At 51.7% G+C, this 13,061-nt stretch overlaps 4 protein-coding genes across 4 annotated transcripts; 2 read left to right on the top strand and 2 right to left on the bottom strand.

Annotated features, from left to right (window-relative positions):
- Positions 1 to 1,906: 1,906 nt before the first annotated feature.
- Positions 1,907 to 3,196, bottom strand: BO87DRAFT_227226 (NifU family protein). The gene is made up of 3 exons (XM_025618731.1): positions 2,756 to 3,196; positions 2,139 to 2,675; positions 1,907 to 2,069 (listed from the first exon to the last, which is right to left on the bottom strand). Exons 1-3 carry the CDS (start codon positions 3,053 to 3,055, stop codon positions 1,914 to 1,916), a joined length of 993 nt encoding a protein of 330 aa, XP_025482115.1. The 5' UTR covers positions 3,056 to 3,196; the 3' UTR covers positions 1,907 to 1,913.
- Positions 3,197 to 3,321: 125 nt separating this feature from the next.
- On the bottom strand, positions 3,322 to 5,823 carry BO87DRAFT_374321 (Zn(II)2Cys6 transcription factor domain-containing protein). Its single transcript, XM_025622761.1, has 4 exons — positions 5,566 to 5,823; positions 4,949 to 5,476; positions 4,744 to 4,884; positions 3,322 to 4,665 (listed from the first exon to the last, which is right to left on the bottom strand). The coding sequence occupies exons 1-4, from the start codon at positions 5,623 to 5,625 to the stop codon at positions 3,814 to 3,816; spliced, it is 1,581 nt and encodes a 526-aa protein (XP_025482114.1). The 5' UTR covers positions 5,626 to 5,823; the 3' UTR covers positions 3,322 to 3,813.
- Positions 5,824 to 5,952: 129 nt separating this feature from the next.
- Positions 5,953 to 7,122, top strand: BO87DRAFT_329568 (zinc finger HIT domain-containing protein). The gene is made up of 2 exons (XM_025620264.1): positions 5,953 to 6,235; positions 6,306 to 7,122. The coding sequence occupies exons 1-2, from the start codon at positions 6,165 to 6,167 to the stop codon at positions 6,802 to 6,804; spliced, it is 570 nt and encodes a 189-aa protein (XP_025482113.1). The 5' UTR covers positions 5,953 to 6,164; the 3' UTR covers positions 6,805 to 7,122.
- A 2,510-nt stretch (positions 7,123 to 9,632) lies between these two features.
- BO87DRAFT_423619 (putative Ras guanyl-nucleotide exchange factor RasGEF) lies at positions 9,633 to 13,018 on the top strand (the record flags this gene model as incomplete). Its single annotated transcript, XM_025627177.1, has 6 exons — positions 9,633 to 9,875; positions 9,953 to 10,274; positions 10,353 to 10,538; positions 10,917 to 12,394; positions 12,445 to 12,873; positions 12,935 to 13,018. The coding sequence occupies 6 exons, from the start codon at positions 9,633 to 9,635 to the stop codon at positions 13,016 to 13,018; spliced, it is 2,742 nt and encodes a 913-aa protein (XP_025482112.1).
- Between the last annotated feature and the right edge of the window lie 43 nt (positions 13,019 to 13,061).

Here is a 13,061-nt window from a genome sequence, read left to right as displayed (position 1 = left end):
CGTGGGCTAGGGATGCTGCCGTTATGAGATGTCTGGTTGACTGCGTGGCATCTCCCGTAAGACTGAGGCAGTTAAACCACCTTGCATATCCATCTTGTGCTGATTAGTAGAAGAGTAAGAGAACTGGGGTACAGACAGTAAGCATCATGGCTGATTCATGTCCCTAGTATCAGGTGATTTGTATCTCATCACTTGGTCGCTCCCTTACCTCCGGGAGACTGGAGATTACCTTCCAACACATTTTCCATGTATCGTTCTTTTCTTTTGCTTTTGGAAGTTGATCTTTTCTTTTTCTTCATTCAGATTCTCTTATCTCACTTCCCACCGACGCTCTACTTCCACTTGCGGCATGCATTCCGCACCTCATACTACAACTCTCGCATTCCCTCATCCAGTTGTCTATTCTTGCCCTTTCTCTGAATGAGCGCAAGGTAGCTGCTAGCAATGCTATCCTGCGACTCCGGCCTCTTCTTGTAGAAGTTCCCTCACTAAATATCATACATCCGCAACCTGACTGATTCCTACATGCAATACATTCATCCGTTTCAGAAAGTTTGTCTGTACCACACGACCAGTCAGCCCATCGATCTTCTACTAAGCCACCAACAAGCCTTCCCGAAATAATTGTAGCCTAGTATGCTTATCCGGCATTCTTCTCAGATGCTGACCTTGATACATGTTATAAGAGTATCTATGACGCGTTTCGGACCGATCTCGGGATATAGCCCGAGTTTGATATTCTCGGAGGGAAAGTATACGTACTGCTCAAGCATACATGATCTGCTATAGCCTAACGAGAAGGGCTGTGAGGAGTATATTGTAGACTACATTTGACCGGAGGATGAGATTGGCCCATTCGTGGTGACAGTGCATCAAGAATATAACGGTCCAGGTGAGTAATTAGCTGCTACTATCTGAAATGGTACCTTTGATATATAAGTATAGCTTGGGGAGTCTGCAGTTTTCCCTACGAGTCCTATAAACCTTTCAGGTATACCATCAATTCCACTACTCCACACCGGGACCATTTGCTGCCAGTTCTATTCTAGAAATACATGGTATCTACTAACTAGAGTCACTCAGATATTGCCCTATATTACTAACTACTCAGTCCTCATACTATCCTACCCATTCTACCAACAATTACCAACCAGACACACCATACAGTAATCCCTTACTCCTTCTAAATATCACATACTAGTCCTAGTTAACTACCACTATATAGAGAAATCACACCCTCAACAACCCTCTTCCCTGCTACCCACTAACATCCCCCCTTCAACATAAACCCCATCTGATCCGATGCACCAAGTCTGAATAAACTAACCAAACAGAATCAAACAAATAGAAGCTAAAATCCTGTCCCCATATCCCGATCTCCCCGAGCCGATGATCTCTGCCGCTACTAAGAGCAGACCAGTTCCACTGTTAGTGTTACACTTAGTATGTAGCTAGTGTATAGTCTGGTGGGTTGGTAGGTTAGGTAGGTATGTTAGTTAGGTTTGTCGCGCGCATGCACACAAACCTGCTGTGGGCTGGGCTACGCACAGATGCAGAATGGATTTTCGGTAGTTTGTCCGGAGTGTGTGTGTGAATGTGATATCCTCGGCTCGGTTGAGGTCTTTCCCTTTCCCTGCAGTGGTGGCTCGGACTTCCAGGGTTAGGGGGAAAGGCGTTTGAGGTGGTGGGTGGGTCATTGGAATAAATCAATATCGAGAATGTCTGGGGTCAGCGTTTTCTCTACGAGCATTACAGATGTTATTGCTTGAGTGATATACTGATAGAGGGGAGATTGAGCATTGTCTGGCAAAGCTTTCTATGGACCGTAACCCAGGTGGTAGTATATCCGACGTCAAAATACAATACACATGAAATAGAAGTGATTAAATATAGTAGGTGAAATAGGGGGGTGTTCAAGGGGCCGAATCCAACGTTCCCTTGCCGCCCGTCGAGGCAGTAGCGGCAGCACCCTTCTGCTGGCGCAGCTTTTCCTCGAATCTGGCGAACTCGTGCATCGAAATCTCCTCTTCTTGGTCTAGCACTTGCTCGACTCCTTGGACTTCTTCGATCTGTAGGCAAAAGACACACAATCAGTCAAAGTCGATTTTCAATATGCATGCAGGTAGTGTGATACTCACATAGTGCATGAGCATGGACTCAATACCGTTACGCAGCGTCACGGTACTCGAATCGCAGGTCCGGCAAGCACCGCGCAGCTTCAACAAGACAATACCGTTCTCAAAGCCGCGGAACTCAATGTCGCCACCGTCTTCCTGAATGGCGGGCCGGATCCTTGTGTCCAGAAGCTCCTTGATCATGCCAATCACCTCGTCTTCTTCTTCCTCGTAGGCCAGAGACTCCGACTCGCCACCTTCCTGGCCACTCTCACCAGTCTTGGCAACGGTGTTCACGATCGCCTCGCCCGAAGTCACAGCCTGAGTGATGAGACTGAAGATCTCGGGCTTGATGTGCGCCCAGTTGGAGTCGGTCGCTTTGGTTACGGTGATGAAGTCAGGCCCGTAAAATACAGAGGTGACACCGTCGACATTGAGCAGGCTTGCTGCCAAGGGAGAGGGGTGCGGAGGAGCGAGGGTAGAGCGGGGGGACAGGTATTCGAGGAAGGTGGTCGGGAAATTCTCGGGGAGGACACGGTGGTTAGGGATGAACTTCAATGCCTGTTGGGTTCCGCATACAAGGGTCAGATGCTTGTTCTTTCATTGGGATCTTCGTGCTGGTGTGCCACGGGAAGCCTTACATCAGGGTTCGGGGTGTTTTCTGTTTGAATGAATATCGTGCGCTTGCTGGACGGCGATGGTCCATTTACGCGAGCCTGCACGAGCGAGTGCTGGTGAGGCTTCAAGGTCGGCCGGCGACGAGCCTCTGAGGCGGTGATAGCAGGCACTCGTGCCGAACGGTGGACATTCCTGTATGATCCGAACACCGCGGGTTTGGCGATCCGGGAGGAGCACTCCGCAGCATTCAGTTGCTGCGTAGTCAATCTGACGCTGAAGAGAGTGCGCCTAAGCATATTTCCAGACGCTGAACTGACAGACATATTGACGCTGTGATGATAAGAGGGGAGAGTGGCAGGTATCAGACTCGTTCCTGTTCAGAAGAATAGCGACCAGAAATGCCGATGGGAAACTCGAATCCCTCTGACGCAATGTGTCGGCACGTGATCTTCCCGACAGAAGAATGCTGACAAATGAAGAGCGGAATCCACCAATCAACTGCCGGCAGTTTGACATCGCTGCCCCAGGAATTGTTCGGCATTCAATTCTTCTGCTTGTTAAGTACTCATACAGTGTAATGTAGACTATCTGACTGGTGGGCCTAAATGCCCGTAGTACTAGACACTATATTATATGGGTGTAACAAAAATGCCTCTCAGCTGAGTTCCGCTTCGGTTATACCTGCGTTGTGCAAAGGCCACACATGCTTGGGCCTGCTACTTGGTGAACCTATCGCGGTTAACCCGGCCTTTCCTGAATATTCCTGGCTGGTGAGCGTCAAGGTCGACGTGTGGTGTAGAGACAGACATGTGGTGACATGGCGCTCGCGGCCCTGTACCTTGTCCTGCATCAAGACCAACAATGAGCTGCTGCTGCTCGCATCGACTCGCTTGCTTTGTGCCTAGTCATGAATTAACCAACATGTTGGTTGGTGATCCTAGGTTAGATCTATGGTGATAGATGGCTGGCAGCTGTTCATTATGTGCTCGGTGTAGTTCCCGTGCTTCTAAGCGCGAGTCCGACGTGCTTAAATGCGACCTGCCACCTTGGCACCGAAATCGCGTTGAACAGGCCAAGCTCATCATGAGACCTTTCCCACGGATGACAAAGACCGACGTAGACGAGCGGAGCGGTATTGGGGCCAAACCATGTCCTTCAACAATGGAGCTATTCCCAGACCTAGCGAGTCAAGGAGCACAAACACCCCCTGACACCACTTGTATTTTTGCGCTACTTCATGGACCTGAAAGAATTGCGCAGATTGGCTGAGAGGGGCAAGCAAGTGTTGCGCGCCCAGCGTATTCATATCAGACTGTGTACAGTACATAACGGATCGACAAATCTCGTCTGCATAATGCTCCGCCAGCGCTGTGAAATCTGTTGTCACATCCAAGTCCAAGGAACGCTGTTCACCCATCGGGGGATGAGTGGCACAGGACTGCGAAGGTGTAACGTCATGTCTGCGATAGCCAAGGACGTCGAGAAGCTCATCAACTAGCGGGTACAGAATAATCAATGTGGCCCAATAGATGAGGTGCGATTCAGCGCAGGCCAGGGAGGCGAATTGGAAGGGATCGGGGAATAAAGAGGTGGCAAGGTGTGCTCTCATGTCTTCCCGTAAGGGAACGTCATGAAGGCCAGTCGACGGCGTCCCAAGTTTCTCCTGCATCCTGAGACATGTCTGGTGTAGTCTTCCTTCTAGCGATAGGCAAGAACCCAGTAACTTCTCGCCGTCGTTCTTATCACCATTAGGGCTGGCAGGGAGTTGCTCGATGAAAATGTCTACGTGTTCTATGAGAGCAGAGCACTCAGCCAGAAGGTCCGTCAGTTCATCGATTGGCTCAAGTTCCGTTGAGCCTTGAGATAAGCGTTGTTGCGTAGTCAGAACTTCATAGAGGGTGGCGGCCTTGCGTCTCCCCACCGCATCACATAACTGGGCGATCCGATGTCAGCAACACTCAGTTGTTACGAGGATCAGCTGGATGATTAATCCGAAACCAAGGAGACTGACAGTAACAAATTTAAGTTGACGGTGGAACAACTTCTCAGCAATGGTTTCTTTTTTGCGGACGCTGCACTGGTTAATGATCGCGTTACTGCCTTGCACATGTGCTATCCAGGCCATGAATCCCGGGGGTGACGAGTGGATTAACTTTGTGAAATGTTAGGCCAGCCGCGAAGAAAAGGCATAAGGTGATGAGGACAGGAACACCGACTTCATATAATTGGAAAATGACTGTTGTATATAGGACATCTTGGCCCAGGCCTCTGCCGGATTTGATCTTGCCATGCATGATCTCCATCGAATTGTTATAGAGCTTCGTACTATACCCGAGTAACCGATCGTCCTTGTGTTGTTTCGCAAGAAAAGCAGAAGAGAGCGATAGAAGAGCTCTGTCCAGCAGAGGACTATTCCCACATAGTTCAGGGAGCGTTTTGAGGATGTTTGACTCTTTACCATCTTGCAAATGCCGTGACGAAGGAAGAAAGCCCCCCACAAAGGAGGCGAGCAACTGTGATCGGACCTCCGCATTGATATTCAAACGGGGAAGGCCTGGCTCCACTCGTGTTAATTGACGGTCGGGAATCTTCCCGGAGGTCGACTTCGGGCGACGGGCGAGCTTCAGTTCTCCATCATCTATGATCTCGGATGATTTGTGGATAAAGACCCTTTTCCGTTCATAGCCGGTACAAACATGGCCATTCTTGATGCATCGATTGCATTCCGGCTTTGCCTCGTCACACTACACACAGAGTCATAGTTTAGATGACCGTTCCTGTTCTGTCTCCGAGGGCAATCAAGCCTGTTCGGGCCTTGCATGATTGGTCTTACCTTGACCTTTCGTCGCCGGCACGTATTGCATCCGGTTGATCGAAAAGGAATGCCTCCCATAGCCGATTATTTCGTCCCACAAGCCGTTCTGCCACGATTGATAAGACTTAGGGCGGGCAGACTGCAGACGGAGAACCGCTCGCTGTAGGAAGATGACTATGATCATTCGGGCTTTCGTAGCATTGTCAAGACCGCATCAGTAACCCCGTACGACGAATAATTGGCGAGAAAATCTAGCGAGACACCTGTAGATATTCCAGGTACTAGTAGATACGTATCTGAGGAGAGGATGGGGATCGATTGTCGTCATGGACCGCGCCACTTCACGTGACCACCCATTATTGGGCTGAGTTTGTTTCTTTTTTCGGTCCGCTAGACGATCGTCCCTGACGGTTCCTTATCGGCTGTCATTCTTTTATCATCACTTTTCCTTTGCAGAAACCTTCAATTCTGTAGGACTTAAGATACCCCATCCTTGGTCCACACGCCATCACGCTCGCTTCATACGACCCTTGCGACCGGCCGAAGCAAGACAATGTCCTACAGAGCTTGATTGTCGCGCAGTTGGCACAAGGTTTGGATGGGACGCTGGCGATAAAATGCCCGGCACTTGTGAGGTTTGCGTCTCGGAGCCTTCGAAGTACCGATGCCCAACATGTGGGCTCATGAGGTATGTTTGTGCTTCAATCCATTTCTCTGGGAAGAAAAGAGCATACCCGTGCTAATTGTCGTTGTTCTAGTTGCTCCCTGGCATGCACTCAGTCCCATAAAATCTACTGCGCACCTAAAGCACCATCACCAAAACCGACCGGTCCAACCGTCGACGCTCAACAGCCTCCCAGCGAATCGAACGAGCATGCGACCAGCGAGGTAGCACCCAAGGCTCAGAACGGCCTCGATATCAAATCCCTAGGGAGCTCGGCCGAACTCAAAGATTTACTCGATCGGTTCCCTTCGCTTCGTGAGGAGCTGTACGATATCTACAAGGCTACTCTGGAGGAAGCATGGGTCGAGACTCAACGCTTTGGAGGTCGGGGTCGACACCATGGGAGAGGCAAAGGGCCGCACCGTCATAACGGACCGTGGACCCGTGAGAAGGGCTTCAACCGAGGAGTGGGAAGGGTGAGGAAGCTACGGGAAAGATGCGAGGAGGGTCTGGAGACTGGAAAGAAAGCGGAGGGGTTCGTGCGCTTCACGTCCCTGGTCACTGGTAATGAGCTTCCACACGAGGGCATGTAAGGGACCCCATAATAGTTGCGACTTCGCAGGACCCAACGCTACCGGCATTCATGCCTGGGTACTTCCCGGCTGCGCACTCCACGATGAGGTCAGCCGAGGATGTGTGTATTTGCATGCTAGTGCGGTCCGGGAGTCATGAGGATGAGGAAGGTTGATAAGGCCTCAGTGATAACTGAAAGACGGATGTTCAAGTACATTCCGAGGATGCATATGAAAATATATAGTAGTCCGTTAACTCGCTTAACCACAACTATCATCGACCGCGGTTGATCCATCATTCGGAAGCCATGATACTACCAGGAACAAATGAAATTTCCCCAATACAGAGTAGTAACTATTAGCTGTCTGCTGTCGGCATTTTTCGAGCCTGGACAGAGGTGTAGCAGGCCAAACAGCGCTCATTTTCCCAATATGCGGTCTAGCTGAAGCTCGGTACTTTTGCATGGCTTCACAGCATACACCGCCATCAAGTTTCAACAGTATCACCGAGTCTCCGACGTGTCTTCAGGTTCCCGCAAGTGTGCATGCCACCCATCTGCACAACGCCATGTAAACATGAGGTGCATGAACCGGATTTTCCTGCGAGAAGCCAAAGAGTCTAAGATATACCTAAGCCAGACTGTGTTATGCCATCTGACCTGTTTGACGGAATAACAATGCCCCAATATAGACTTGAGCGATCAAAAGCCATCCAAGTTGATGTCGGCATATCACAATGTAAATAGTGCGATGTTGAATGTGACGGAGTTGGCCACTTTAAGACCTAAGGCATCGACACATCTATCTCAACGGTTGCTGAAAGTCTCCAACGGAAGACAGAGATGTCATCGTGCAGCATGTAGCATAAGACTTTTAGTGTATACTCCACCAATTACCCCATCTAGTGTCCAGACAGGCCTACTGGCAATGATGCCCGGCAAGAGATCATCTGTAAGTAACTCTTGTGCTAACATGTGATTAAAGTCAAAACAAACCCAGGGGCCAAAGAACGAACGAGGACGGCGCCATCATGGACCAAGCATTGAAACCAGTAGCAGTCGCTATGTGCATCGAAACCTGGTCAAGCCATGTTTCAGAGTTTGACTTTCAGCATGGCAAGATTGGGGGGGTCCGTTGTCCATGGCGGAAGCATGAGAATGGATTGGGTTAAATCATCCACTTCCACTCCACGCACTGCATCTCCAGCCGAACTGAAGCGAGCGACCTCAACGTCGCAGATCTTCATGAGAGCCTTTCAACCTAGGCAATGTATGCTATCTGTCTACTCCGTACTATCTCTCCACGCCCCATGAGGGGGGGGGGGGGGGGGGGTGGGGGGGAAATGTGACCCGTTCGAAAGGATTCCTCCAAATGCCGCCAATCGTCCATCACCGTGCCTCATCACATCTCATGTCTACCAACGAGATGCCCGAACAACGGGGATTTGAGCAATTGGCCTTAACCTTAGGATTTGCCTTGTTGTGATTCGTAAACGCCTCCAGACTACTTGAGTTAGTTACCGATCTCCCCGTCTTGGAACACTGGCTAAGTCTTGACGAACTGCGATGTTATTCGTCCCGAGCACCTCCGCCCGCTCATGTCAATGGGAAATTCCGGGGAGGAGAGAGACATGGACCGTTTGCCTGTGATGTTACTGTATGCTTGGAGACACTCTGGGGAACAATCAACTGGGTGAATTGAATTGAACGCATTGCTATTGTTGAATGCAAAGTAACTTGCCGCGCTGTTTAGGCGAGTTAGCTTTTGACGACCGACTCCCTTGCTGACAAGCAGTAGCGATTGGGGTTCTGGATCGTTGGCCGGAGAGTTTAGTGAGGAAGGGAAAGCGTGAGGAGAGAAAGGCGGCGGCGGGACACACAAGGTCTATCCGGTGGTGAACACGACCGATTTTAGTAAGATCACAATCCTCCCCAGTTGGCCTGGGATGTCCTGCCATTGTGTTGCTCCGCTAGGGATTCTGCCGGATTGACCCATAGAAGTGCCCCGGTGTTTCTAATAATAAAAATTTCAAAACACAAAAGCATAACCATAATAATAATAATAATCATCATCAACCTGCCGTTGGAGAGAGAGGGTTAAAACCGAACCAGACTTACTTTCCAAATCTCCCCGCCCGCAGCCTCCACCCCCCAAAACTGCCCCAACTTCTGACTGACTCTTTGGGGGCTCAATTTTTCGGTCGAGTGACATCTTCCCGCCTGCAACTGGCGGCACTCCCTCAAGCTGCTCTCTCCCTGACACCCCCTCTGTTTCTTCGCTGCCACTCATTGCTCTGACTGCCCCCCTGGTCGATTTGCCAACCCGGACGAGTTCTCGTAAGACTTGTGCGACCCTCTTGCCGGTACCATCGTTGTTTCTGTTGCTAACTTGGGTTCTACCTGTGTCCCAGCTCCGGTAACCTGCCTCAGCCGACGAGATCCACGATAGTCGAGAAAAAGCAGGAAAAGGAAAGACGGAGAAAAAGAAAAGAAAGAAGAAAAACGAGGCAGACGACCACAAAAAATAACCACTCAGCTAATCATCATCGAAATTTGACCACCACAAACAACCGAAGATAAAAGGGGAACATTAACCCCCCCGAGCTGATTCGAGCAGCCTCTTGGGAATCTTTCGATTGCGGCGAACCTGACGAAGCCTGGACCTTTTCTACGTTTTCCACCCAAGCGACAATGGATGAGCTGTCGTGTCCGCCTCACTCACTTACGTAGCTGTTGGACCCTGCGCTGTCGCACCTTGTTTGTTCGACCGGACCTCACTCGCGCCACAGCACCGCCCATCCGTTCGCGCAGAAGAAACAAAAAAAAATAAAGTAAAGCCACATCGTCACCATGGCCTCCCAACCCTTGCGAAGAGAACGAGCATCTAGCGATAAAGCCGATGCTGCGCCATTCCCACAACGACCGGGCCTTCCCAGTCGAACGATTTCTGCTCCCGTCGGAGGATTGTACCGACTTGATTCGGCTAGAACGGCAATGGAATCGGGGAATAAGGTCGACCGGACACTTCTGGAGGAGGATGAGAACCCGCCATCGGCCGGAGGGGATAGGGTGCCATCATCAACCCGTGAGGAGGTATGGCTAATCCAAACTCATGTCATTGGACCCTTGGCGAGCGCAATGTTTTTCTGACCTCCGTGCGTGTACCGCAGACAACGCCGAAGCCGAGTTTCCCCCATGTGAGCATCGCGGTGGTCGGTCCTGACCATGTCGGAAAATCGACATTCATTGAAACCGCCTTGGACATGAAGCATCCGCTTACTTCCCGATCGACTACGAAGAAGATGTCCCTGGACGGGACGGTGTACTTGGTTCGCCTGATGGAAATAGATACATTGGAGATTACGATTGGGAGCAATGGCGAGGTCAACTGGCCCTTACTGGGTAGCGACTCGCCTCCTACAGTGGATGGGGTGCTGGTTCTACTGGATATGACTCAACCGGCCAGTTTCCCTGAATTTACCGAACTACTAGGTTGGTCGCATTGCCGGTTCTGCAGCGGCCGGGGTCGCTGCGCAATTTAACGCTAGGATGTGGGCTGATGGACTGCAGACTCCTTAACCGCTTCTGACATACCCTTTACGCTGGTGGCCAGCAAATGCGACATACAACCCCCTGACAGCCCTGTGGAGCCAATATTGGGTGGCTATGAAATCCACCGGACCTCACCTGACTCACCACGGTCGCAGAAGATGTGCATTGCCTTAGTTCTGCGCTCTGTGATCAACCGTAAATATGGTAAGTGGACAAGCTGACCTATGCGATTGCCATGTGGATACGCGAGAGGCGAGGAAAGCCCAAAGAACAGGGCGGAACGGTCCACTGCCTCGGTGGCCATCTGTCTGCTCGCATCACCCAACGCATTGCGTCGCCCCCCGGCTATAGCCCATCCCTTAGAGTGATGGCCCACTGGGTTTCGCGCTAGTTTGCGGCGCGGCGTGCGTTTAGCGTTCGCGTATCTCGTGGTGCAGTGGTTTTCAGGACCCGCCGATCCCTCGGGTCCAGCTCGGGTCCAGCGCAAGAGCAGCTGGACCGCAGCTGGACCACCCAATTCCTGTGGCCGTTATTTTCCCGCTGGTCTGGTTCACACGTGGATGCTAACGGCTCCTCTTTTAGACTTCATCGATTTCCCCTCCAACTCATCCGCCACCCCAGACTGGCATCACAGCCGCACCAACTCAGAGACCCCCACCGCTGTATTATCCGGAGCCGCAGGCGGCCCAATCACAGGACCTCTTGATCCAGCTGTCGATGGGTACGGTGTAGACCGGCAACCCACCGACCCGGCCACCTCTGCCAACCTGGCTTCCAATGGCCAGGCCTTTCGTTACGCCCGGAGCAACTCGCATCCGGTGCGACCGCATACGCCTCCTTCGGGGTCCCGGTTGGCCTCGCGCAAACAGTCTGTATCCGGGGAGTCGTCACCAAGTAAGGATCTCAACCGACAACATCGACTTCATACGGCCTGGCGCAACAGCGGCGGGTCAGATGCGTTCAGCAATTTTCTAGAGATGGGGGAGGACTACGATGGGCCCCGGAGTGCTCCGTCGAGCCCGGGAAGCAAGGACCAGACGCCTAGCGAGAGCTCATCGAATGATGCAGGCTTCACCTTTGACGAGCTAGTAGATCGTCTGGTCGCACAACCGATGTCAAAGCAAGATTCGAAGTTTGCGTCCATCTTTTTGTGTCTCTATCGCAAGTTCGCCGCGCCGTGCACCTTGCTGAATGCTCTAATTAACCGATTCGAACGGAATGAGAACGACGTGACGGACCAACTCGACCGCATCGCAGTTCAGCTAAGGCTGCTGGGAGTGATGGCGCAGTGGGTTTCTGAATATCCGGGCGACTTGGCGTACCCGAAGACTCGCAAGCGAATTACCGATTTCGTCACGACGCTGGAGAAGAGCCACTTTTACATGTTTGCCGCCAAGGAGATCGGATCGTATCTGGAGGGGAATGCAGATGACGATAATATTGGATGGCCGTATAGGGATGGCGACATGGAAGAACCTGACACCGCCGACCCCCCGCTCCAGTTTTCCGGGCGCAGCTCACCATCAATCTTCCTTGGGGCGCCGCCGCTTGGCGATGAAGGCGAGGAAGAGGAAGAGGATCCTATTTACAACATGAGCGCTTTGGACCTTAGCGAGGGTGCAGCCGAGCCTGCGTCGAGACTGTCGGGGTCGATGTCGAATTCGTTTACCTCCGAAAAGCCCGGGACCATTGCCAGCCAGTCCTTCACATTCCTAAGCACCGAAGCTGCGCAACGCGAGGCGCATAACCTGGATCTCACGCCACGCATCCCGCTAACGAAAATTCAATGGCGCCAGCTGATGGAGATCCCGGATGAGGATTTCGCACGGGAGCTGACGCGCATGGATTGGATCATGTTCAATTCTTTCCGACCGCGAGACCTTGTGCGACATGTCAGCATCTCCGGCGTGGAGAAGGACAAGATTTTGAGCTTGAAGCACGTCAACCGGATGATCAAGCAGTTCAACCATGTCGCATTTTTCGTAGCCAGCGTGATCCTACTCCGCGATAAGCCCAAGCATCGGGCCAAGGCGCTTGAGAAATTCATGAACATAGCATTGGTAAGTCTGACTCGAAAGAACAGCGCCGAGACATTGTCTGACAGCCGCAGAAACTGCGCCGACTTAACAATTACAATTCTCTTGGGGCCGTGATCGCCGGCATCAACGGAACCCCGGTGCACCGACTGTCCCAGACACGGGATCTGGTCCCGGTGCAGACACAAAAAGACTTCATGAGGCTGGTCATCCTCATGGGGACACAGAAGAGTCATTTTGCATATCGTCTCGCATGGGACAATTCCTTTGCGGAGCGCATCCCGTTCCTGCCGCTGCACCGACGCGATCTGGTGTCAGCGGAGGAGGGCAACAAGACGTTTGTGGGCGACAACAAGAACCGCATCAACTGGCGCAAGTTCGAGGTAATGGGAGAGGTGGTTCTGGGAATCCAGCGCAGCCAGAAGACACCGTATCCGCATATGTCCAAGTACGAGGAGGTAGAACGGTTGATATTAGAGATTAAGCTGTCGGGGGATGACGAGGTACGCTATCTTTCACTTTACCATTACCCCATTCCATTTCTATCATGCTAACAATCACCAGGACTTGTATTCGCGCAGTATGCAAGTCGAACCCTCGGCAGGCGGCGACACCGGACGCAAGAAGTTCGGCTGGTTACGGTCGTGAGAGACGAGAGAGAGAAAGGGAGAGTTATGACTAGTTGCAGCAG

Source organism: Aspergillus neoniger (genome assembly GCF_003184625.1).
Source record: "Aspergillus neoniger CBS 115656 unplaced genomic scaffold BO87scaffold_8, whole genome shotgun sequence".
NCBI classification, from domain to species: domain Eukaryota; kingdom Fungi; phylum Ascomycota; class Eurotiomycetes; order Eurotiales; family Aspergillaceae; genus Aspergillus; species Aspergillus neoniger.
Note: the sequence above shows the minus strand (reverse complement) of the source record. Positions and strands in the feature narration are given on the sequence as shown.

Bases quoted from the DNA above. Each gene is read 5' to 3' on its own strand.
- BO87DRAFT_227226 (XM_025618731.1), bottom strand. From the start codon at position 3,055: ATGTCTGTCAGTTCAGCGTCTGGAAATATGCTTAGGCGCACTCTCTTC. The intron at 2,676-2,755 runs GTAAGGCTTCCC...GGAACCCAACAG, and splicing joins AAAACACCCCGAACCCTGAT to GCATTGAAGTTCATCCCTAA. The intron at 2,070-2,138 runs GTGAGTATCACA...TTTTGCCTACAG, and splicing joins AGTCCATGCTCATGCACTAT to ATCGAAGAAGTCCAAGGAGT.
- BO87DRAFT_374321 (XM_025622761.1), bottom strand. From the start codon at position 5,625: ATGGGAGGCATTCCTTTTCGATCAACCGGATGCAATACGTGCCGGCGA. The intron at 5,477-5,565 runs GTAAGACCAATC...CTCTGTGTGTAG, and splicing joins GCCGGCGACGAAAGGTCAAG to TGTGACGAGGCAAAGCCGGA. The intron at 4,885-4,948 runs GTCGGTGTTCCT...CATTTCACAAAG, and splicing joins TCATTTTCCAATTATATGAA to TTAATCCACTCGTCACCCCC.
- BO87DRAFT_329568 (XM_025620264.1), top strand. From the start codon at position 6,165: ATGCCCGGCACTTGTGAGGTTTGCGTCTCGGAGCCTTCGAAGTACCGA. The intron at 6,236-6,305 runs GTATGTTTGTGC...TCGTTGTTCTAG, and splicing joins CCAACATGTGGGCTCATGAG to TTGCTCCCTGGCATGCACTC.